Genomic DNA, 26,923 nt, shown 5'->3' on the forward strand with positions numbered 1-26,923 from the left:
AAGCTCCCAGCCCTCTTGTATTTAAACCCCTTCTGTTCTGTGTCTCGTGTTGGATCATTGTTTCTTTGTCAGCGTGTTCCCGATTAAAATCCCTGTTTTAATGTTCTTGTCTGCCTGCCTGCCTCCTTCTTCACCCGCGTGTGGATCCTCACCTCCGTCTCACTCACCAGCACGCCTGACAGAAACAAAGGTGTTGTGTTTATAGTTTTGTTGAGTGTAAATATGAAGAGACTAGAGGGAAAACTGGAAGGGGCTGGGGACCACAGGACACAGAACATGACAAAAATAATCACCAGAATAGGAAATTAAATAAACTTGTTAGGCAGTAAAGAAAGAAAACAAACTTTTATATAGCACCTTTCAAGATAAAAATCGCAAGTCGCTTCACAAAAACAAAACTAAAAAATTTAAGTATGAAAAAAGATTTCAAAAAATGATTACAAATACGTTTAAAATTAGAAAATAATATTGTGATAAAAACTATGTAAGGAAAGGGAGAAAAAATGAATATGAAAGAGTGAAATCAGTGGATTTCGGGAAAGGGGAATGAGAGCAGAATTAGAAAAGTGTGGTGAAGAAGGTCATGCAAAAGCCAAATTGAACAAGTGACTTTTCAGCTGCTTTTTAAAGACCACTGAGTCCACTGATCTCAGTCTCAGGGGGAGAGAGTTCCAGAGTCCTTACATGTAACACTGTCTCTTCCTGACTAACACTTGTTCAGCTTGTTTCTTTTGTTTTTTCATTTTCTTTTGTTTTCTGTTCACTTGCACCTTTGGTCCAACACTTGTGAATAATGACAGTTGTGGCCCATGATCAGATGCAAAAGAATGCCAGCCAAGCTAAGATGCATTTTCTTGTATGTCACTTGGGGTCCAGGATAAATTATCACTGCTTTGTGATTAGATGCAATGTTGAGATTCATTTATTTCCATTCAGCTGCATGATGGAGAACAAAGCATATCAGCTGTAAAGTAACAAACTCCTCCAAGTCATTAAAACACAATTATGTTTTAGTGAACAACATACAGAGGACACCTAGTGCAGGTTATTTGAAGCAAGTTTCTGTGAAATGGGAAAAGGTAAGATCTTACCTGTTGTTGAAAGCCTTTTAATTTGGAGAAATAAGCATTAATTTAACTGGTTTAATAAACACTAATCTAAATATGATTAGGTTCAGATTATTTATGCCTTTAGACATTTCTAACAAGATAAATAAATTAGCTCATTCAGACTTTATTATACTTTTATACCATCACAAGTTTTGCATTACACGCTTGTTGCAAATATCCAATGGTGATTTGAAGCAGGAAATAAGCTTCGGAGTTTAACAGTGTGAAATCTGTCTGGGGTTTTGCAGCAGTTGTGCTGTAATAACCTGGAATGTGAAATTTGTGGTAATGTAAAAATCATAACTTAGCATAAGTGTTACAAAATGCTCGAGTTTGAACAAGTTTTAGGACAGCACTTGCATATTTCTGTTTGATCAGGATGAAGTTCAGGACCCTTCAAGTAAACTTTCTTTCAAGTCAGGATTTTTGAAATCTTCTAGGTTCTCAAGGACAGAAGATGTTGCCTTGCTGTTTGGACTTTGAGGCTCTTCTGCCTGAGAGAAGAAGGGTAAGTGTGTTGATTCAGGGACCAAAACGTTTTAGTGGTTCAAAGCTAAACCACAGGAAACGTGTGAGATTTCTACCGACTGCATGGCATATTTAATCACTTCTCCTCCTGCGTGACTCACGGAAGATGAATAAAGTTTATTTTTTCACTGACATTTCAGAATTCTGCCTAGCAGTTTTCTGCGGGAGATGCGCTGTCAGTAATATAAATAAATAAATAAATAAATAAATAAATAAATAAATTAATTAATTAATTAATTAATTAATAATTAATTCCGGGGTTCCCCTCGGATCAGCCTTTCAGATCTGCGTCCCACTAGCGCTGAGTGACTGGCAGTGATCTCTATCAGCTCCCAGATAGCGGCGCTCCTTTCAGTGCTTCATGCTTAGTGTGTGGGAGGGACTAAAAGGAAAGCCACGGCGTCGTGCAGGGTGGGGGGGTTGGAGACTGGATGCATTCAGCAAGGATTTTCTTTCCTTATCTCCGAACGCGTTGCGTGGTCTCATCCGCCCTCGTGCTGCGGAAAGCAGTCAGAAGGGATGAAGAAGTAGCACGGTGAGTTTGTTTGTTTGTTTTCGTCTGTGCAGGGTGAGGAGGTATTCTGTCAGGGATTAGGAAAAGAAATAAATACAAGCGGGTTGTGCACGACTGGTCCACCCTGATGCAGAGCAGTTTAAGCTCCATCCGCTGCTGGATTTACGGAAAGTGCAAGAGCATTCCGACACATTTACCATCCCCTCGTGTTATCTGGAGCTGGATCTGCTGGAAGGGATTTGGTAGCATATTTACAATGATTGCCGATGATTAATTTAAACCCAGTTTGAATAAATATAAAGCTTGGCATTGGTTAGAACGTGAAGTGTTTCCTAATTGGATACGGAAGTATTTAGCTAATCACTGACCTCTATAAGCGCATTTGACAGAAAGCATCCGCGGATTCTGGTCAAAGTCTACTCAGCGCAACTTTTCTGCACAGAAGCACGTTTTTGCGCTTTGCTCCCAAAATAACAGCTTTGACACGCTTTCCAGGCAGAGTAATCAGATTAGGAGGCAACATTTAACCCCGAGCTGTTGTGTGCTTTCCTGTTAGGGATGCTGGCGGGTGAAAACAGCGTGGGAAGATCCTCCGGCGGTGAAATGGCTTCTCCAGAGCAGCTTCCCGCAGATGGTGGGGGCAAAGAGCCCGAAAACACCAACCTCCCGGACCGGGTTTCTCCTGCTCTTCGTCTACACTCCATCCGTAACTCTGCTGGATCAACAGGAGAGGCGTTCCCCGAGGAGGGCGGCGGTGTTCCGGTCCGCAGCAGCCTTGGCCAGTGTCTTTCAGCACCAAGGACAGCGCCGCGCCGGGCTGCCACGGAGAAAATCCGGGTGTGTTGCGATGAGGAATTAGAGACCTCTTTCACCTTTGTTGATGAGAATGTTAACCTGCGGATGGCCAGCCCAGACATCAGCTGCAAAAGTACTCTAAGGCCTGTGCACAACGGCGAGCCCTGCACCGAGACTTTACCGGAGCTTTCCTTTATGTCCGAGGACGACCTCTCCTTCGGTGAGAGCTCCGGGACCTCAGTGGACTACGGCTTTATCAGCGCAGTCACGTTCCTGGTGACTGGGATCTCCTTGGTAATCATCTCCTACGCCGTGCCTCGGGACGTGATGGTGGACCGGGACAGTGTGTCGGCACGGGAGATGGAGAGGCTAGAGATGGAGAGCGCCCGGATAGGTGCGCACCTGGACCGCTGCGTGATCGCGGGACTCTGCTTGCTCACGCTGGGCGGCGTGGTGCTCTCCACGCTGCTCATGATCTCCATGTGGAAGGGAGAAATGTACAGGAGGAAGCTGGTGGCTTACTCCAAACGCTCAGCCAAACTGTACGGTTCCATCAGCCTGAAAACGAGGTCAAGTCCCAGCCACTCCTCTGCGCACCTGTCCATAGAAGAGGAAACGGTGGACACTTTGACTTAAGCTGAAACATATAATGAAACAAGCCATTCAGACACACTTTACAAATATTAAAATTGTTCATCTTAATCATGATTTTGTTGAAAGGGGCGTGAAAGAATGCCATCACATCAGAATTTCAGAATAAAACAACATGTCAAATGATTTAGATCTCATTAAAATGATCAGAGAGTGACTAAAGACACACCGAATCATATATTTTAACCTAATAGTTTTATTATAAAAGTAATTTGTTTATTCATGTGAATCAAAGCCACTAAACTGCACAGAAGAATGGGACAAGCCTGTCCCTGTGGCAAGTGAGTAAGAGTTAGCAGTGCTGTAGCTGTCCCTGTCTGCTGGGGACTCAGCTCAGTGGTCCACGTGGTAATATCCAGTGACAGTTCCTCTCTGGTGCAGTGCTGAGGTAAGCTTGCTAGCCTGCCCTGATGCATCTGAGCCAAACCTCTCTGTGCAGCAGGAGTCTCAGTTCTCCATCTGAACAGCAGCATATATTTGGAGTCAGACCTTGAAACGTGATCCTGGAAAATCACAAACAGAGTGTCTGCAACTGTTCCAGCTTGGTCAGCATTTCCGTATCAGCTTGCCTTTTCTTTCTCCATCCACCAGTTGAAGATGTGTTTAGGCATAACTAATCACACATGAAAGAGTTGCCCTACTTTCAAAACCTTAAGCTGCCTTGACTTCAAAGAGCCAATTACCTCTCTAATGTGGGAAATCACTCTTTTAAAAGCTATAATCGGTCTTGTTACAGTGATTTGTTCATCAAATGTTTGCAGATTAACACATAAGAGATGTGTCAAACACCATCTTGCTAAAAGAAAAAAAAACAGTTACCACCCCAAAATGGCCCACTTCACTGTCCCCTCTCTCTCCTCCTCATGGCTCTAAGCAGAGAGCTAATTCTGCACAATTCTCCTGAAAGACAAAGCCTTCTTTTGTGCGGGCAACCCAGCAAGGCTCATAAATCATGCATGAACTCTTTCTATTTGCAGAAATTAATTTTAACAGCCAAATGGTGCATTCTTGAAAAAAAAGTATTAGTGATTTCTTTGCAATGTCACTGTACCAATTGGTTTCTTTTGTGATTTGCTGGCCTGTGTGACCCTGATCAAAACTCACATTCAAAACGACACGAGTCAGCCTCCGACAACGAGACATGTGGGTTGATTACTTTATAGCAAATGGCTCGAGGTTGTGCTGTTGCTGTGCCTTCAGTGGTTGGCTTTGTGAGGACTCACTGCATCTAGGTGCATTTTCAGCAGTCAATGCAGTGACGGGAATAAAATTTGTGTTTTAGGAAAAAATATCTGAGGAAATTTGGGTGAGAGCCTGCAGGGTGAGGTAATCCCATTTTGTGTCTTTTTATGTTCTGTTTTTAGGACAACAGAGCTGACAAAATGTGTGTGCAATCCTGAAAAATTACATTGATAGTTCAGAAAGGTCATGCAATGCCAAATGGATTCCAAATTATTCCGGGAAAGGGAATAAAATGAATGACTGAGTGAGGTAATGTTGTCCTTTTTGTCCTCGTGGAATTGAATGTTTCATTTTGTAGCAGATCATGATGTTTTTGGCTGTGAACATGAAAGAATCAGCTCCAGGTTGTTGAAAATTTAGTTTTTGTTGTTCTTCCTCAAATGGATAATTTGACTGTTTAACACAGACTCATGCGGAAAGAGCCTTGGTTTGAAGAAACAGAGAGTAGATCTGACCAAACCCATGAGCTACTAACTACATAGAGCTCACCTTATATCTTGTATTTACAGTGCTACAAATTTCACACTTTATGGTTTTTCCAGCACAATTATAAGGAGTAAGGTTATATAAAAGGTCTTGCTGCCAGTTTTTGCTGCAAATTACCACAGAATTCTAAATAAATGAGACTAAAAGGAAAATATGGAGGTTGAAATGTTTTAGTGGGGCATTTGCATTGGGCCCTTTGACATCTTTGATTACAGAAGGTGTTTTTTTCCACTAAGACAACAGAAACACTGGCCTCGGTGTAACTAGCAGTCCGTTCATCTGCCAGGTTAGAACGAATATCCTGTTCTCCAGACTGAGCTAATCCCAACATGTTTGTTGTTTAAATCCTTGGGCACAGGACCTGATTCGGCCCAAAAAAGACAGATAGATGTACTTTATTAATCCCAGGCTGGGAAATTGCAGTTTCAGTCCTTCTAAGAACAATCCTAACACTGAATGAAAATGTTGAGCCCTCAAATGAAACTCCATATAACAACCCAAAGGTTTGTAGTTTGTATCTGAGGCATTGCCTGTGACACACAAAGGATCGTGAAGGCCCGAGGGGAGCCATGAACAGACATCAGACCGCCTCATCTGCAGAATGTAAAGCACTGAGCTGTAGATGCATTACCCCCCCCCCCCCCCACACACACACACACACACACACACAGACACACACCACTACCCCCTTTGCTGGTACTGCGACTCGCAGCCAGCACCAGATCCCCCCACACAGACAACTGAACGTGTTTCAAGGATTTAAATCGGGGATTTGTTTGAAGCGACAGCATTTTACATGTCAAGCGCAAGCAGAGGTTTCATACATAAGCCCTTCATCTTTCCACAGTGCACAGCTAAAACGCCCTTATTGATATTTGCTGGCTTCTCTGTAAGTCGATGCCTTCAGGTGAGGCCGAGGAACAGCCAAACTGCTGCCATCAGCTCCTTTCTAAGCTGTGTCACTACCCTGTTGTTACTGAGGCTCCATATGTGTGCACATTTTAGTCAGATATATGAACACAAAACCTTTGTTTTGGTTGTTGATCCATATTCTCACTTTCCCCGTTTTAATTTAATTATCATTTTAAACTCAAACAAACTGAACAACTGGATAAAAAAAAGCTTGTTATTTTCCTGGAGCCTCTACTGAAATAAAAAAATAACACTCAAAAAATAGCTATTCTGCACTGAATACATTGACAAAATAATGGAGTGTCAAAGGTTGTTTGAGATCCACTGCAACGGATCAAATGTACTGAAGGTCATTTCTGCCCCATAAATATATTTTACAAAGACTGCAACAGAAACGATTCCTCATAGATCAAATTCAGCAACTGCCTCTTCTCCCTTTTAACATCGCTTTTCACTTCATTGATTTGAATTGTTTTTTAGTTAATCAAAAAGTCAGATGAACATCTTCTTGAGGTTCTGAAAACAAACAGCTAAGATGTCTGTGGGTTTATTTGTTTTTTAAAACAGAACTCATTTAAATAGATTTGTGAGGAAACTGGACCTTGCTTTTGGTGTTTCTGTACATTGTGTGGCCGGGGATGTGACTTCATTCCTAGATGCAGCCTCTGCTGCCTTCCCCATGCAGGGTATTTTTAGACATTATGCATAGAGGATTTTTAAGAAGCACATTGTCCACAAAGCTCATGGCTCCAGATGCACTTAGCTGGGCTACAAACACTTCTGTTCAGCCTTTTCCAAATTCCTGAACCATGCCATCACTTTGCCTTTACTTCAAAGCTCATGAAGCTTTAGTTTATCCTTTAAGATTCAGCTTTGAAACAACATTCCCTGATTTCAACTCTCCTCACTTGACGTTCTCTTTTATTGTATCATACTGCATTTCAGCACTTTTCACTGCTGCATAGCGACACTTGAAAAAGCAAAAAGCAGCATTTGTGCAAGAAGCTCCTCGTTTACAGGTCAGCCACACTCTGTTTCATCTCTCAGCTGCTACCCAGGCCTTTCATAAGCAGCTACAAGAAGTCTGCAGAGCCATTTCATGTATCGTGTTTGGCCCTTAAATTCACTTTTGCAGACGGATGGACTATTGCTGCTTTGGCTGCTATGGTGCACGCGAGAGGAATTTAGGCGATCAGTTAGATCAATCACACAGCAAAACCACTCAGTCGCTGTGGGGAGACAATGCACGTTTCCTCTCTTCTCCTCACCCTTTATGATCCACTGCATCTGATGTTTTAATAGCCTGTACTCAGTGACAGAGGCTGTGCCACCTTGTAGAGCAGCTGCTTTAATAATAATGCTACAACATAATCATCAATGAGCTAACCCCCCAGCTGAACAAATGTGAGTAATGTTGATGCATTGCTCAACAAATCACAGGCTCTGTTCACCTCTCCATCACCTCGTTGTTTAGAGCCCTCTGTTATAAATCACACTGACCTGCTGGACTCTCCTGATTTAATTTGGATCAAATTGCAAATGCGGTAATTTGTCACGCAAGGCCTCCCACATAGGCTTGCTTCTCCCATTATGCCTTTACATTTACCTCTAATTATAGTGATTGCTTGCAAGTTTGCAGCAGTCAACGCTCTAGGTATGTTAGAATGTGACCTTTAGAAAGAGAATTCAGAGCCAAGATGGGGTCAGTTCATCCCCTCAAACAGACAAACACACTGATCTAAAATGTGCTGCAGTGGATGTTTGTGTGCTTTCCATTTTCTTTTTTGAGGATGTTAGCAGATCAGTGATCACCCAGTAGCTATGTTTACTTGTGTTTTACCCAGTTTATTGCTTCTGTGATTCAAGATGGGAAATCAGAGATGATCGCATGAGATACGATTAGAAAAAACAGGAAAGGATACATTGAGGTTATATAATAAGATATAATGAAATAAGATCAGATCAAATGAAATAAGATTTCATACAATGACGAGATGAGAATAGGTGACACAAGAAACTATGGGGACACCTTGAACCCTAAGAACCCTAAGAAGGTGCTATACAAATACAGGCTGGTGAGATCAGCTCAGGAGCAGGATGAGATTAATTTTCACCATTACAACGTTCTGATGTTGTCTCCTCTTAAAATTTACTCCTGCCAGTTTTATCACATGTTAAAGGGTCTCCTTGTGGTGAATACTGCAAAAAGGGATTGGTGCAGCTGCTCAGGATCTCAGTGCTACAGCAGTGGACGGTGGAGAGAATGGTAAAGGGCACATAAACAGAAAAAGCATCCTCTGCAGCACTTTGCTGGGGAGATCCTCAGCATTGCGATGTATACACCACACAATGTGCAAATGCTTATCCCCGCTCATGTGACTGACAGCTGTACATTATGCAAAGGGATAATGCTGAGTGGCGCTCAAGTAAAATTGCATGGGACTCTATGTTACGGGAAGTAGGTTTAGCAAAAAGTATATATATATATATACATATATACATATATACCGTAATTTCTGGAGTATAGAGTGCACCTCAATATAGGCCGCACAAAAAAAAGTTTTCTACACACACACACCGCACTCAAATACAAGCCGCGGCGCAGCAGTCACATGCAGGTCTCCGGCGCACAGCGCAGGTATGGCCATAACATAAGATAATTAGACAGAAAGATGCTACACTGAGGTTTTTCATAGTTGTTTTATTTCAGCAAAATGAATTTTAAATACGGGTGAGCACTGATAGCATTCATATTTCTGGATGTTATAAAATAAAAACAGAACTGACACGTTATTACCGGTAATCTGCATGCATGCTTAGAAGAAAAGAGCAGCGCTGACACAGCATTAATAAGCCCTGGATGATTAGAAAATAAAAACTGCACACAAAGCATGCCTGGTTAGTAAATAAAACACACTTGCCTACCAGAAGAAGTCATTCGCTCTCATCTTCCTCTTGCGCACTAAAGCCATTAAAGTCCTCTTCTTCAGTGTCGGAGGTGAACAGCCTCAGAAGAGCGTCACATACCTTTTCTTAGGCGATGTCAGTGTCGCTGTCCGTGTTGCTGTCATCATCCCCGGGTGAAGCTGGCTTGAATGAGTTCTTCCCGCTGCCGTTTCCAGCGCCGAACCATGGATTCATTCATGCCAAGCTTACGTGTGGCAGCACTGTTTCCCTCCTTTACAGCCAGATCGATGGCCTTCAACTTAAATGCGGCAACATGAACTCATACGTGTAGTTACCATGATGAGGGGGTATATATATATATATATATATATATATATATATATATATATATATATATATATATATACATATATATAGCCTACATTATATCACAATAAATGGTAAGACTATCTCTTTTATTGACTTGTAAAAAATCATACATAATTTATGAGAATGAGATTGAGATTTTCAGACATTATAGGTTATGTGTAAAATGAGTATTTCACACAAAGCTAAGATGACTGACCAGTATTCAGTATGTAGCCACATCTCCCTAAATTTTGATGTAATATGAGAATCAAGCTTTCTCTAATGTCTGTGAAGCATCCATTGGCTTGTAGTCATCCTCATAAAATATACGTTGCGGTGAACATAAAGTTGAAAAGAAAAGGAAAATGCTAATAATTAATGGTTTGCTTACTTTCAGATGTTTATTTTTTGGTTTGTGAGTTTTAACTCCAACAGAATTAGCATCCACCTTCAGAACCAAGCCAGACTGGTGTTTACTGGATAGCATGTATATGTTTGCTGTTTCAGTATCTGCAGTTTGCCCTCACAATGAAGATGAGAACTTGGCTATTTTTAGATCAGCAACCCAGAAAGAAAGAGAACGGATGGTGGACAGTCATCAGTAGAGTTGGGTCTGAAGCCCTGACTGAATGCAGGTGCTGCAGAGCTGATAGGTCTTCTATTTCCAGTGTTTTGTTACCAAAGCCCTTCAGCCTGCAGAAAGAAGATACTTGGAGGAAAGAGGCTGCAGGATGTGGAGAAAAAGTATGATGATGATGATGACAGGAACATGGGAACACACACTAGTGACACAACTGATGGCAAAGGTTCATGCAAATGAACATTAACACGTTCCGACATGAAACAGAGGAGAAAAATAAATGGCCTAAACAGACCAGATTTCAGAATAAAACAAGATGAAGATGATAAAATCAAGAACCGAGATGCTCTTCTTGAATCAAGGCAAGGCAGAGTTACTTGTATAGTGCATTTCATACACAGAGGCAATTCATAGTGCTTTCCATTAGCGAGAACAGTAAAATCAATGTGACAGCATAATTAAAATTCACAAGTCAAATGAAATACATGAATTACATTCAGATTTAGCAGTCAGATAAAAGGCTAAGTTAAAGGCTGAGCAGCTACAGTGCAGAAGGTGCAGCAGAAGAAATACTCATTCAAAGGCTGATGAACATATGAACGTTTTCAGTTTAGATTTAAAAGTTACTAATTTTGCCACATTTGAGCTCATGAGGAAGTTCATTCCGTCTGTGTGCGGCATAGTAGCTAAAAGATCATAAGATCTGTTAGCATGTGGTGTACCACATCAAAATTAGCTTCATAGCTGTAAAATGGTTACACACATTTCAGTATATGCTAAAGCTGTTTAGCAATGGTAGCCATCTTGAATTTGGTTTACTTCAAAGGTACTCAATTACAGATGTAAATCAAATGATTACATTCTAAAGGTTTTACAGAGGTTCATGAGATGGGATGACCCATAAGGTACTGAAGACCTGATGAAATAATTTAAGTTAATCAAAATAGTTTTTGAGAATTTTTTGGCGTGATTCTTCACCACCAGATTTAAGCTAAAAAATCTTCAAATGTACCCAAGCTATTGAGGTATTTTTATTTGATTTTTTCTGGCTTTCTAAGGTCAGCCGACTGTTTTGGCCTTCTTAATTTGTGTTCATTTTAAAAGTTAATAGGTTATTAATGTACATCAAATTATGATTTTCTGACCATTTCAAAAGGATGTGTTTGGTGGGTCACATAACAAACAGTAAAACCTCCTCCACAACCTAAAAATGGACCAGGCTCTGAAGATGGATGCCCAGGTCAATAACACAGTTAAATCATGTTTTTACCAACTAAGACGCATCTCAAAACTAAAGCACATCCTGAGTGTACGTCTTCTGAAATCGGTGGTCCACACTTTTATCACTTCAAGGCTGGATTACTCTAACTCCTGCTTATACGGCATCAGTAAAGCAGCTCTTTCTAGACTTCAGCTGGTCCAGAATTCAGCAGCTAGGTTGCTGACTGGAGCTGACAGAAGACAACACATTTCTCCAATTCTGAAATCTCTCCACTGGTTGCCCGTGCAGTTCAGGATAAACTTCAAAATTATGCTTCTCACTTACAAATTCTTGAACCATCAAGCTCCTCCATATCTGTGTGAACTTGTCCATTACTACAACCCGCCGCGTGCTCTCAGGTCTGAAGATAAGCTCTTCCTAGCTGTTCCCAATACACGTTTAAAAAGCCGTGGAGAAAGGGCTTTCTCTGTCTGTGCACCGAAGCTGTGGAACGCATTACCACTGCTAGTGAGGCTAGCACCAACAGCTAGCATTTTTAAATCACGCCTGAAAACTCACTACTTCAACCTAGCTTATACAACATAATTATGAACCTCACTTACATCTGCACTGTTTATAAATGGACTCCACAATTATCGACTTCCGTATTATTGAGGTTCTTTGTAAAATGTTTTTTCCTATTTTTATTTCACCCTGTGTCTTATTGATTTTTAGCTGTTATTTTTGGGAATTTTGTTGTATTTCCTTTTTATCTTTTATCTGTGTTCGACATGTTTATAAAACGCCTGTTTAATTAACCAACATTTTTAGTGTACAGTGCCTTGTTTGGTTGTAATGCCTTGTGAATGCGCTTTATAAATAAAATTGGATTGGATTGGATTGGAACCTTTTGTATTGTATAGAGGTGATGGAGCTACTCAGGAGCTCAAAAGCAAAATCTGTAAATATTTTAAAAACTGCAGAATATTTTGCATGATACATTTGTTTTGCAAGAAGTTGCATTGATACAGAAACTGTATTCAAATGCAATTAAAAAAACATGAAAAAGTCCAAATATTCTGCTCGAGTCATCAGATAAAAATGAAACCTGATTAAAGCTGCATAAATCCAGCAGTGATCCTCACTGATCCCTTTGTGTTCACAGTGGAGGTATGAGTGTTTTCTGCAGCAGAGTGACTGTATTTTCATGGTGAATCACTTGTACTCATTGTCTTCATTTGCATCAGTCCCAGTATGTGTCGGCCTCAATGTCCTCTAAATATTTTCACTTACATGCATAAGAACAATCACTGTGATTTGGTTACAATCCCAGTCCAGTCGCTTAGCTTCTAATCCCAACACTGTGTTTTCTTTTATTGCCTGAAGATGGCAGCATGATACTTCTGTTAGGCATAACAATCCCAGCACGCTCTCCAGTTTCAGCAGCAGATTCTGGTGCTGCTGTTCAGGGTCAAAATAGGTAAATACACAAATTAAGTATTTTTTAAATTATCATGTTGACCCTCCAGATTTTCAATGTATCCACTTAACTACCGGGTATCTGCTTCCATGTTTATTAATATGATTTTAGATGCAGGCACATGATTTTCATCTGGAGATTCCTTATAATAAATCTTCCTGGTATTGAGCAACATCTGGCTCCTGCTACTGGTTGATCTTGGCTAAAGTCAAGCTGATGGACTTTAGAAGAAGGAGAGGTAGGGGGGACTAGACCATACGTTAAGTGCCCAGATGGACCTCTTGTTTGTCCCAGGGGATATATACCACCAAGTGGTGCTCTAGCATTCAAGGGGAGCAGGCGTCTGTCTCACAGAAGATCCACTAGCTAATCTGAATAATTCATCCTGGCCTGTGATTCCTTAGAGCACCAGAGGTCTGAGAAGATGAGTGCTTTGTAAACACTCCTCTGCCTTTTTAGGCCTTCTATTTTCTACTTTCTAGTTCATACCTTCTGGTTTTTACAGAACAAAAATTGCAACATTCTTTGCTTTAATCCATATTTTTCTATCTTTGTTATTAATGTCTCTCATTTTTCAATTTCATTGTTTTACATATGTTTTATGTAGCTTTCAGCACCACCAGTGTTATGCAACCGCTGTAAAGATGATGCTGCCACTGGATCTGTTGTGTTAACACAATAATACCTCCACCCTGCTGACCTCCCTCCTCCCCACCCCCCTGGATGCTTGGCTTTGAAGGGGGCTCTTTGCGGGAAACTCTAGCATTCAATCCTTTCTGCTCACATCTCAAGTTTCCAAGTGGCACATCACGCCGATGTGAGGCAGTGCATTCTCATCATCCTAACCTTCAAATTTGCTTTTCTCCTACACATCTACACTTCTTTCTGTCCTCTTCTCCTTCTTCTCATGTTTTCCTCCTCTACATTCACCCACCTCACAGTCTACCCTGCACTCATGCAAAAAAAAACATTAAGGTGAGGAAGTGACAGTTTGTATTTCAAATGATGCACCTGCAAGTAATTATTTTGCCTAAGAGACATTAATGTGGCAACAAACCTCCCAAACAGGGCTGTAATTGCTGGGGTGTCTCTGTACTCCTAATAATTTTAGGATTTTGCTTTGATGAAGCTTTTTTCCTCTGCTTATTGATGCTGTGTCCTATCATTCCTGTTGACAATGTAAAACATGTGTGTTTGGTCAGAAAACAGATGCGGGCCTTATTTTCATGCCTAAACATCCAAAGTTAAAGTGACAATTTGTTTTTGAGTTAGGTAAGAAGACTCGACTCAGTTCTGCAGCAGATTAGTGAAGCCAGAATGAGATTGTAATGATAAGCAGAACGACGATAACCAATCCTCAACACGTGTTGATTTTGTTCCAGTGACTTCTGCAGTGAGGTGATGCAGATTAACACATTTTCAGCCTCTGGTTTGAACTGTTTAGTCAGCTGCTGGTTTAACTTCAGGTTTTGCCCGTTACCTCTTTTAAACTCCATCTTCACTTCTCTGAACAAACCCCAACTGACTCCTAAATGTGTTGGAGGGTTGTTTGTTTTTTAACAGCATATCTGAAATGATTGCAAGTTTTGCATGTCTTTGAGCATAATTTTCACTTTTATAATGGCTAGCCATCTCCTTGTACATCACCTCACATGGCATGCAAAGTCCTGAGGTATCTTTAAGAAATACATCTGAATGTCTTCACTTTGACTTAGCAAAAAGAGGAAATAACATTATTCATGTTTTGATAAATCCAGGTCATTACTAGTCAGATTTGAGACCTAAAGTAAATATAGGTTTCCCACTGACCCACACTGACTGATTTTCAAGACATGAAAGGCTACAGACGAAGTGGAAAAAGGTCACGGATTTTAAGTTTTTGTCCTACAGTGTGTACTACACACTACACATTAACTGATTTCGCACACAAAAATTAACCTGTCAGACAGAAAGTTTCGTAAAGCCTCTTGAGAGCAAACATGACTTTAAAATGAACAAACACGGCAGAGGAGAAGCATGGAGAGTCCTTCCATCACTTCACTTTTTGATTGGTCACGCGTGACATTCAAGAGGCACCACACTCGTTGGTCTTCAATATTGAACCAAGACAATCCAAAAAGTTTAATGTCCTCGATTTAAGATCGGAGTGGTCCTGACGTCCTTCCGAGCAGACTGGAGCACTCTTAGCACACCGCACTAAAATTATCAGGTGAGTTCTTGAGATCATCAGAAGGGGAGGATAAGGTCGGGGTTTGGGTCGAAAATTTGCTTAGTTACCTTGCTGCTTCAATGGGGCCTGCCTCACAAAATAAACAGCGACCTATGGTTCAAAGGTGATGCTATGATCTCTCATTCAGGTGCTGCTTTGTTGATCAGGGTGTGGGGCTGAAAGTCCCAAAGCCTCCCTCTAACACAGTCATGGAGTTTTGTAAGCATCAAGAAAATCATCAAATATTTTCTGAAAACAAATGTTTAACAATGAACCAGCGAGGTAAGAAATACCTGAACTAACTGGACCCAACAACTGATGGGTATTATTAGTTGGTGTTTTAGCCAGGAAACGTCCCCATTCATTTATATTGATGGGATGGGACTTATTTGTTTGTTATAATGTGTCACTAGGGAGCAACTTCAGTTTTTTCATTTATTTTCTATGTTGATGGTAAGAATTAAAATTTTCCCTTAGATGAAGCTGCAGTTGCATCATCACGACCCACTCTTCCCTATCCCGAGAGTCTTGAGTCTAGATCCCTCCTCCCCTAGACTGTTAACACTAATGCCCAGTCTTTCTGTGTAGCTAGCAGTGAGTTTAATGTCCACAGTTTTCTTTCTTATCTAGTCTGTCCGTGTGCATGTAGCAATGAAGTAAAAATGATACCCTGTGTTCAAAATTTGGTTACACTTCTCACTCCTGTTTCACGAGTTTCATGGTTGTTTCACAGCTACAGATCAGCACCAGAATATTCTAGATGACAAGCAAAGACAAGTCATACACAGTAAATGGATAAGTAGATAAATACATTGTCATATATGTTGCTAGCAATCTTGGGTGTTTTATGGTGGGGAGCACTTACTACACTTATAATGGTAATATGCCTCCACCATAGAGGAAATGTTGGTGTTTACTGTCTTGGTGTTAATATGCTGTTTTTAATCTGAATTACTCATTATTCACTTCACGCTTGCATTCCACTGTAATAACAAGTTGTTGGTAATTGAAAAAGTAGCTTGAGATACTTTTAGAGCTAACTATTTGCTTCTAATTCACCATTAGCATTGTAAGCTCAATGGCCAGCCTTCTTCATAAGATATTAGTAAGTAAGTAACTTTTATTTCTATCGCACTCATCAGAAAAAGAGAACCACAAAGTGCTTCACAGAGATCAACAAAACAAAGCAAACCACAACATCATAAAATCATAATGATCTTAAAAACAAAACAGCAAATATAAAGTAAAATTAAATTATAAAAAACAAATTCGTGAAATTATAAAATGTTCATAAATATCATAAAACAAATGAAAGATGTGTCATATCTTCAAGGCTGCCCTCCACCTCTGCCTCCTCAGCCAGGCCCTCGTCTACCTGCCCTCAACTCACCACACCTGCACCCTGTAATCATGTCATCCTGCTCACCTGCCTTGCCAGCTATAAATTCCCCAGCCAGCCACCAGCTCCCTGCCAGATTATTGAATGCCACAGGCAGTAGATTCTCCAGCCTTTCCATTGTTACCTGACTTTCAGACCTCAACCCTGTTCAAACACCCGGATGTCCTGCCTTGTCTTGCCCCTGTCTAGATTTCTGTCTCGTTATTGGATTACCTGGATTTAAGACCTTGGGCCTGCCTTCTGATTTCAAGCCTCTCGCCTGCCTCCTCTGATCCTCGCTACTCTCCCTGGTTTTGACCCACTTTTCCACCTGACCAAACCCCTGACGCCGATCTGGATTTCTGGTAACTTTTACCTGAACTGTGAAATAAAAACACTTAAACATCTTGCTGTGTTTGGCTGTCTTTACAGGTCCTCCAGTCAAGGTCATTACAAAATGATTATAAGTTCAAGTTTAAAAAGAAAAACACAGGATTTATGTAAAGGCAGCTTTAAATAATGGGTCTCCAGACTGTCAGTACTACGTAAGGATAAAGGAAGATCATCCCAAAGATGGGGTACAACAGTCTGGAAGGAGTGATCACCTCAACTTTTATATCTGGTCTTTAGAACTTCTAGAAGGTTCAGAGGCCTCATTTATCAGGCTTGCTTATGCACAAAACGGGGTCGGAAAACTGCGTAAGCAACTTTCCACGCAAACTTTGGGATTTATGAAAGAAAACTTAGCGGAAAATGTGTGCAACTTTAAGTTGACTAAGGACCTGGCTTACGCTCATTTTGGACATGGAGAGCACCTGCAGTGCTGCTGCTGAGAAGGATAAAATTATGAAATCCTGCAGCATTATCACTTGTACTGCTTCGTTTTCACACAGAACAAGACCCCCCACATGCACACACACACAAGCGCGCACACACATGCGTGCACACTCCTACTCACATGCGCGCCACCCACACACACAGCCTGAAGCGCAGAATACGGATTGCAGAATATCAGCAGGGGGACAGAATGAGACAGAATGTCATGCGTCTGTGACAGTGTGTCCTCTCACTGTGATCTGATTGATCATGTGCCCTGGCTACTCGGGCAAGAGAGATTTCCATTTGGGTGACTGGTTACTGCACGGGATTTTCACCTGGGAGACTGGGGATCAAATCCTTATCAGATTTTTTTTATAACCACCACCGATCTCTCTGAAGAACTCAGCATTGACGGCTTCAGCAACGCTGTGCCACTCCATGGATTTTCTCTTATTTGTTTTGCAAAAAATCCTTTCATTTCTCCACCTCACCCACAAGTACCTGAATTTTTGCTTGTCAAATAGCACTTCCTTGATCTGCGGTTGTGATCGAAATGCTGCAACAAGCCGGCGTATGTATATGCATGAGATCCACAAGGCACTTTGCATCGACTGTTTATGGCAGTAAGTGGGCGTGTTGAGGGTGGGATGTGACTAAAAAGCAGCTGAGAAACTTTCTAGATAGTTTCCGATTTATGAAGCGGAGATTGTGTGCAGCTGTGTGTACTCCATGTTTGATAGGTCACAAACCTACTTGGTGTAAGTACATTCTTTTTGCTGAGCTTAAGTATGGTTTAAGGATTCTACGCAATGTAGACTGTAACTTGTCACCACTTCCCTGCTCCACTCCATAATGTGGTCCAGCAGGATTTCTCTGTGCCTCTCACTGGCCTGGATCATCCTGTCGCTCATTCTTCTGTCCGTGGATGGCCTTCTGCAGTACTCGGCGGCAGAGCTCTTCAACCTCCGCTTTCACTACTCCGAATCTCCACCACCAGCTCTCTGCCTCTTCCCCGGCATCACCTTCCAGCCTCACCGTCAGAATATCCATCGGGGGTCCCGGCGGAACCTCCATCTCGACAGCTCCAAAGGAATACCCTCCTTCTGGTCCACGATTCGCCAGCGGCTACCCAGGAATACCTGCCGAGCTGTCGACTTCAGTGTGTTAGCCCAGCTGGCTAGTTGGGCTAATGCTCCTGTCGCCAGGGACTTCCGCACTGCTAATTTTGGTCTTCTCAACATTCGCTCCCTCTCTGGTAAAGGACATCTCCTCCAAGATACCATCAGTGACCATAAGCTAGACTTTCTTTGTCTGAACACAACCTGGCGATTTCTCACAACTCAATGACTGTACTCCTCCCGGATTTGTTTACCTCTCCAAACCACGTGGGTCAGGCCGTGGTGGTGGTCTCGCAATACTCTATCGCGAGACTTGGAAGGTCCTTCCCATAAGCCTTCCTCCTCTCACCACTCTGGAAAAAATGTTTGATAAATGAGATCCCTGGTGTGTGGACCTGAGGGCTTGGGTTGGAGCATAAGGCTTTAACAGTTCTGTAACATGGGGAGGAACTTGACCATGTAGAGCCCTGAAAGTTATAGTCAGGATTCTAAAATAAACTCTAAATTTAACGGGTAACCAGTGCAGAGACATTAGAATAGGCGTGATGTGTGCTCTTCTGTTAGCTTCAGTTAGAAGCCTTGCTGCAGAGTTCTGCACCAACTGAAGGCGTTCAAGAGCTTTTTTGTTAAAACGTGAAAAATGTGTTACAGACGGGAGGAGGTAAAGGCATGGAAAACCATTTCAAGTTCAACCTTTGCAGTTTGGAGGTTTTAAACGATAAAACCAGCTTTGGACCAATGTTTTTGAGTGGCCTTCGAGAGACATTGTTCAAAAACAACTACATTCCTCAAGTTTGACTTGACGGAAGAAGTTAAATGACCAAGTTGTTGACTAATCAGGGGAACCATGCTCTCAGGGGAACGATCAGGCATTCAGTCTTTTCAGAGTTTCACTAGAGGAAGTTTTTAAATTGTTTGTGTCTATTTATATTTATGACTGTGCTGGTAGTTTAACTAATGTCTACCTTGGATTAAAAAACAATGAAACATGCCAGCTCTTTACTAGCCAAAGTTAGCAACATTGCTAACGCTCATGAGTCTTTTTTTTTTTGTTTCTGAAATGATACGTATCAAATATCATTGCTAGCATTGCTTCCACATTGTGCTAGTAAAGAGCTAACATGTATCATCATTTTGCAATCCAAAGTTGAGTTGAGTTTCTTATTTTTGTTGCCTTATTAGGACCAATTGACTCATTAGAAGCAGACATTCTTATGAAAATCAAAGCCTGATCCTAGCAGGGCTGCACATCCTTTAGTGGTCAGATTAGTGATACTACATAGGTGTATATTCAGATTAGACCACGGTTATAGTTTGGTTTGAACCGTAAGGGTTAACGTTTGTGCTTATAGATCAGTAGTTATACAAACTAAATAAAATCAAGTGCAATGTTCTACAGGAGTTTGAGTGTGTGGCTAAAGGCACACATTCTTTGCATAAAGTTTCCTTCTTCTATCATTGTCCTGTTGAGGACAAACCAAACTTTAGATGATGTAATGAAGGTTTTGGCATCAACAATGCTCCAAACCCAATATGGATTAAAAGTCTGAATTCAGTAGCCTAACACAGTGCTGATACATTACATCATCCCTTGTGTGCTATTATTCATTTCTTGCAGTGTAATTGAAGCAGCTTCGGATGATGTCATCTAAACACAGGAGTTCAGCTCAGAAGTTGTTTTGTTGCTCTCGTACACAATTGGTTCAAGTGGCATAATCACCATAACTCTAATATATGGACTCGATATGGCATTCTGAGAGTGTATTTGGCCTCTGCTGAAGACACTGGGAGGTATTTGATATTCACCGAAGGCTACCTTCTAGTCCCTTACATCTCTGCCCCCCAACCCCCATCTGAGTCTAAATTATAGACTACAAGACTTGGAACTTATTACAGACAGTGCGAGTGGCTCATTCTGAACACTGACAAAGTCAATCACCTTTAACCCATCCACTCATGGGGTTACTGACCTATCATCTTGATGACTGACACAAACAAAATCACTGCTCTTTCATTGTGTCAAGGGTCTCTTCCACTCTCTCTTGACATTTGTTATTAATATCTTGATTCCATCTCATCCCTCTCTTTCTATTGTGATGTCTAAGGTCAAAAAGGTGCATTGAAAAATGATGATGGAAATGAAAAAGAGACAGAGATGAGTGTCTGAAGTGCTTGTCTTGCCAGGACGTCCTCCTGCCAAGGTTTGTCTTTCTATGGCTAGAATGGCTGACGGAAGGCGGGGCTGCTGGGTGGGCCCGGCGTTGCAGAGCTGGAGGCAGCAGCGAGAGGTGGGGGAAGATGACGTGATCCCCTTCATCCTGGCCAATAAAACAGAGTGGCCGGTGAGATCCGGATCCGTACGTGCCGTCAAATTCAATAAGCTAGTGCTTTAATGTTTTCTTTTAATCAACCAAATTGCATTACATACTGCCCTCTCTGTGAGACCCGGCTGAGCAGAGCCAGAGGGAAGAATCAGCTGGGATAGTGTTGGGGACAGTTGGAAACACCAAAGGGGGCACTCCCGACGTGTAGAGGAATTTCAATATGCATGTATGTTTAAGAAATGTCACCGTACATGCTCTTTAAGTGATGACCCTCCTCTGGTTCTCATTCAGTGACTGGATGGGGCCAGTGTGAATTCAGGGTCAGACTGGGGACAGACAAGGTGCGTAGACAGCATACGTCATTCTGGTAATGAACACCAGCTTCACGTTGAAGCATCAGCCACTCTAAAGCCCGGATACTCTCCCTCCTGGACGACGTCTCTTATCACGAACATTACCCTCGGCACTGCCTTCCTCCCCCCCTTCCTCCTTTCTCTCTCCAGCAACTTCCTCATCATTCTTTCCTGATCACTCTCACTGACCTCACTCCTCCTCCCTTCTCTCCCCCCTACTCACTATGACTCAAACTTTCATGAAGGTACATCAGGAATGGTCTTCATCATCAAAACCTCAGCTTCTTCTCAATTGCTGGAGGAAAGAGCAGACTGCCAAGGCAGACAGAGAGGGATTGTATATCTGTGTCATGCACTGCGGTAATCACCAGCTGCCAGATCAGCTAACTGCCCAGGTCCACTAGAGTTATGAGGATTTTATTTCTGATTGGTGTTTTACTGTTGGGTGTTTCATTCCACCTTGGATCAGGCATTGCTGTTGTAGCCTGAGGGATTACAGCCTGCTGCCGCTGCTAGCTCTTCGTCCATGGACAGATGGAACTTCACAGAGAGAGGTAATCCATTGAAGACGGGCAGCTTTGCTGCTCGGCTGCTCCAGCAACAACTTTTAAGCCAGCTGACATTTAACATAATGATCCGTCAGAGTGGTTGGGTGTTTACACACAGGAAAGGTTTCCCGGACGCAATTAGACCACAGTCTTTGCATGAGCTAAAAATGAACCACAATAGACAATACCATAGCGTAGTTCCTCTGTCTGTCTAATGGTAAACTGAGAGTGGAGTGACTGGAAGAAAACCCTCAGTCTCAGCAGATGTATTATGGCGATTTATCCTCAAAACTAGAAAAGATGACCGTGGTAAAAATTGGGTTACAGACTACATTTTGTTTCAGCACTTCTGCCTGGTGAGAGTTATTTACGTTACACTATAAAACAGAAGCGATTTGCCCGAGTCTTCCTGATGCCGAAACAGAAATTATTACAAGGAGGTACTTTTTCACATGAAAATAGGTCTGGAATTTATTTTATGATTTCAATTATAATTCATCAAAAAACATTAATGTGCAAATATTCAAATTTGCTCAAAATGCTGACAAAAAGTTCCCAAGATATTTTTATGGAAGCTGCGTGAATAAGCTCCAGCAAAAGGGAGTATGAGAATTGAAACAAGCAAAAGTAAGAGTCATTTAATCAATATTAAGTCGTGCCCCCCCCCCCCCCCCCCCCGACATCACCTAATGTAACAGTATCCTATAACACAGATACACTTTGTCAATGTCAAAGCAACATGAAATAAACATCAATAATAGTATTCAACAAAGAATCAGTGTGTTTTTTTTTATTTTTTTAGCTATCTCAAAGTTTGTGTTTAAAGGATTGGCCCAGGTTATCTGATTAAAATGCAGTTGCTAACTAGCCTAGTGAACTAGACCAAATTCTTGCTTTGCAAAGTTTGATAATAAAGTTAAATAATACATTTATTTAGTCTGGCTTGCCAGGCTAGTTGCTAACATTGTTTTCTTCAATTCAAGTAAATTCAATTCAGTTTATTTGTATAGCATCAAATCACAACAAGAGAGCAAAGGACCGAGCAGTCAGAGACAGGTGGGCACAGGCTGCAGTCCACAAAGGTATATTTTTTTATTTAACCAAAAAGCAGAGTGTACATTTTACAACAAAGCACATCCTAGAGCCCATCAAAGAGGTCAGAGTAACAAACCTCCAATATGAATATAACCCTAAAACAAACAGACCTACTTAAGTGAGACAAAGGAGGAACTTAAGCTGATCAGCAGAGGGACTGGAGCACCTACCACCAAGTGAACTCAGAACACAAAAGCAAGCAAATCATATACACATGACAATATAAACTAAAATGTGCACACTTATTTTAGAAAACAGCCATGACATGATACAAATTTCAAACCAACTACTGTTTGTTCACTTTTTATTAAAGATATAATTAAGAGAAGCAACATGTAAATTTCATTACCTAAAATGTGTGGCTGTGGCTGCAGCCATCACAAAGAGGCATTTCATTATGGCAATTAGTTAAAAGTTTCCCATGAAAGGAAACGCAGCAGACTGCATCAAGTCACTGACTTGTGTTGACGACTCTACAGCAATCGCCATAATAAAACATGTAGCGACAGTGGAGAAGAAAACTCCCCTTTAACAGAAAAAAACCTCCAAGACAGAGAAGAAGGCAGAGCAGACACACACACACACACACACACACACACACACACACACACACACTCATGCGTGCAGACCAGGTGGTGTTTCTATGGGAGCATATGTTGCAATTTCTTTACTTAAACACACCAGCTAATATTTGTTGGGTTTGGTGCTAACGGCATAACAGAGTCATAAATTATGTATCATGAATGTTGATAATTATTGCATTTCTAATTCTAAATTGGTAATTAAGATGATGTAAAGAATATTATGAATAGTTGAAATACTGTAAATGTAAATGTGTCTTTACAGTAAGCTCCAACAGCCCACTCTCACCCTTCCTGCATGTGTTCCACGCTGCCCACAGCTGTTCTGGTCAGACTGTTGCTCTACATCAAAAGGAAAAAAGAGCGTGCAAACTGAAACAACAACATGCCACAAGGTTCATGTTGAACCCACCCCCGAGATCTCTGATGTGTGGATGACTTCAGCTGCAAAGTCACTTTGACTCAGTAAATCAGGAATCAGGTAACGGGATCAGGCTTCATTAGGTGACTTCAGCTGAGCTGGCAGACAGCCAGGTGAGCTGGACGCGCAAATGGACATTGATTTTTCAATAAGGGCTCTGAAGCTGTCAGCCAACCAGGTTATGGTGATATCTTGTCTCACGGGGGACAGCCTTCTCTTGATGATGCCCCAACTGGCACCTGACCACAGGCCACCACATCTACTCCGGGTTCCTTTTGGCTTTGCCCCATGGCCGCTCTTTGGCTTTAATAGATTCTAAAGTGCAGCTAAAGCTATATCTGAGATCATTATATGCTATAGTTTCCCACATAAGTTGAGAGGATCGTCCCCTCATGTCTGTGCAAATGTTTTTCAACTGACTTGGTTTAGTAAAGATATTTATCTAGTCAAGTAGACGGAGTCCGTGGGCCTTTCATCATAATGGTCTCCATCTGAAAACCTCCATCAGATCGTCAGCTATCAGTACTTCTGAGAGACATTTTAAAAGAATCACATACTGTTTTATCATCAGAGGTCACAACAAAATAGAGAGTGCTGAAGAACTGTCCAGTAAGGTGGATGTCACTAACAAAGAGAGGGTTTCAACAGGAAGAGAGGCCCAAATGAAAACATAAAAACTATGACTGTAGGAAAAAAGTCCTACTTAGTCAGACTGACTGGTAGCTCCCATCCCACACAGCTATTCTTAAATTTCCTCTGCAGAGCAGCCCTTACCTTACAGGAAATCCCAAACAAATCATGAGACTAAGGATACTATAAAAGGAATGCAAGCATTGTTTGGAAATGTTTAAAACTACCCACTTTGGGTGCTTTTAAGTGAAAACCATTGTTTCCTGTAAAGCACGTTAACATTTGGCATGTTTGACTGATGCAGCTTCTAATAACAATACTGTCTCTGTTAAAGCCTGCAGGCTAAAGCTGGCTCTGAATATGATATTCAGCACAGCTCATTTTACCCAAATGAATTCTTTCAAACATGTAAGGAGTTGTAATTTGAAGGCCAGTGGGCAATTATAAATCTTTCTCTCTGACAGGCACATTCACGTGAACAGCACTTCATTTGGGATGTGAGTTCCACTGAATCAACAATCAGACACTTATAAAAACCTCCAGGTATAAATTGGATATCCGGCCTGTAAAAGAATCACCTGCAGATTTTTGGAAACCCTTTCAGCCGTACGCATAAATCAAGTCACATTTTAGTACTCACACTGGTTAGATTTTAATATTTCTCTGAGCTTTATTGGATTTTGATTTGCCAAGTTAAAGTTGAAGCCATTAATCTTGTTCTTCCCACGCATCCTCTCCAATAAACTCACAAGAGGGGGCCTGTTTGTTCTTAGTTTCTCACCAGGAATGGAACGTGTAAGCATTTAGTGACACAATTTTGCACTTTAATCAAATATTTTCTGTCAAGATCAAATGTGTAAGCCACTTAAACTGCAGCAGAAGTTTGAAATGCAGACATAAACCACAGTGGTGATCACTTTCACAGCTCCGGGCAAAGCCCAAAGCAATGAGCCTGAAGTATTTAGAAATTCCAACATTCCAACATCTGCTGTAGGAACTATTCCTATAGGATTAATATTAACCCAGGATACTCTTAAATATGTGTAACTAAGGCTCCACCCACATCACTCACAACATTATATCCATCCATCCATCCATCCATCCATCCATCCTTTTACCAGCTCTAGGAGGAAAGTCCAGCTTATTGTTCCAGCTCCAGCTTGAGGAATCCCTGCTCCCTGATTATTACATTCAGGATGTTATAATTTCTTGGAAGGAAGAAAATCTTTCATCAATCATCTTTTCTTTGCTCATTCAAAGTTGGATTGCAGAACCTCAGAAATCCTTCTCCTGAGTGAAACTCTCCAGCTCCTCCTAGGAAAGGCACTCCCAGACCGGAGAGGATGTGCACTTTATAACCAAAGGCATTGGGATACCCCACCAAATGCATTGATTTGATGGGGTATCCCATCAAATGCATTGATTTGATGGTATACCCCATCAAATCAATGCATTTGGGTTTCCCATCGAAGACATGGATGAGTGGTTTTGGTGTGGTGAAACGTGACTTGCATCAAGTCCTAACCACAATGCAATATAAAATCCTTTGGGATAAAATAAGGAGCCTAAGTCTCCTCCCTTTCCAGTTGGCTGATGGGTCCCCGGAAGAACTACAAAACGAAGTCACGGAGATAAAAGAGCTTTGCCTTACGCCCTGGATCGCACATATGTTGTACTTCAATTTAAATGACAAGTAATGATGTGTGTTTTCACCATGCCAGTCACATAGTTTGAAATTTATCAGCTTGTAAAAGTGCGTAGTAAGCATGACAAAAAATGAAACGTTGGTACGTCGCATAAATGACATCACCACAGAATCTCCTCTCCCCTAGCATAGCTCCTCTTCACCACATGGTGGTCTTTTCCTCCTGAAAGATGGATTTGATGTTCACTGAATTTACAGCCATTTTCCCAGTTTTTCTCCATGTCTGGTTCGATTACGTCACTTTGGTGAAGAGTATTTGCAGTCCTGCACATTCTCACACAGAATCTAAAATAACGTTTCTACCCGTTCAAAAATAAGCGTGTTCTTGGCAACAAAATGCTTCTTTAAAAATTATGGACATCATATGTGAAGTCAATGGCCAATATCAAGCGGTCATTCTCAAAACAGATTTCTAAACTTTGGTGAAAGCCTAGAAGAGTTGAAGCTGTTCATATTCTGAATAGTCCAGTTTAGGGTTGTGGGGAGCTAGCGACTGTCCTTATCAGTCACCAGGTCAGCACTGGTCACCACTCTATGACTGAGTCTGGCCAACCTGCAGAGATGCCCATTTCAGTCACTGGTATCAGAGATATGTTTTTTTTTCTTTATGACCAACCTCCTGACCATTGGTAAGGGGGAGAAAAAAGACCAAGAAACCAAAGAACATTGGCTTTCTGCTCAGCAACATCTTCAACACAAAACCAGAGAACATCACCATTACTGCAGGTAAAGGCCCCATCACTAGGTCAGTCAAAGATTAACTCCTCCACTTGAGGCAAAGACTCACCCCAACCCAGATGGAGTATTTGATCTTTTCCATTTGAGAATCAAGGCCTCAGATACCTGACTCTCATCCCAGCTGTGTCACACTCACACTGACCGTCATGATACACACTGAAGGTCATGGTTGGAAGAAGCCAGCAGAAACACATCATCAGCAAAAGTCAGAGAAGGGACTCAGAAGTTCCCAAATCAGATAGCCTCCTCTA

General features: G+C 41.5%; 1 protein-coding gene across 1 annotated transcript; it reads left to right on the top strand.

Annotated features, from left to right (window-relative positions):
• Nucleotides 1–1,997: 1,997 nt before the first annotated feature.
• Nucleotides 1,998–5,084, top strand: LOC107378913 (transmembrane protein 74). Its single transcript, XM_015949390.3, has 2 exons — nucleotides 1,998–2,172; nucleotides 2,708–5,084. Exon 2 carries the CDS (start codon nucleotides 2,710–2,712, stop codon nucleotides 3,580–3,582), a length of 873 nt encoding a protein of 290 aa, XP_015804876.1. The 5' UTR covers nucleotides 1,998–2,172; nucleotides 2,708–2,709; the 3' UTR covers nucleotides 3,583–5,084.
• The last annotated feature ends 21,839 nt before the right edge of the window (nucleotides 5,085–26,923 follow it).

This window comes from Nothobranchius furzeri, chromosome 5 (assembly GCF_043380555.1).
Source record: "Nothobranchius furzeri strain GRZ-AD chromosome 5, NfurGRZ-RIMD1, whole genome shotgun sequence".
Classification (NCBI taxonomy): Eukaryota; Metazoa; Chordata; class Actinopteri; order Cyprinodontiformes; family Nothobranchiidae; genus Nothobranchius; species Nothobranchius furzeri.

Coding starts and splice junctions, on each gene's coding strand:
- LOC107378913 (XM_015949390.3), top strand. CDS start 2,710: ATGCTGGCGGGTGAAAACAGCGTGGGAAGATCCTCCGGCGGTGAAATG.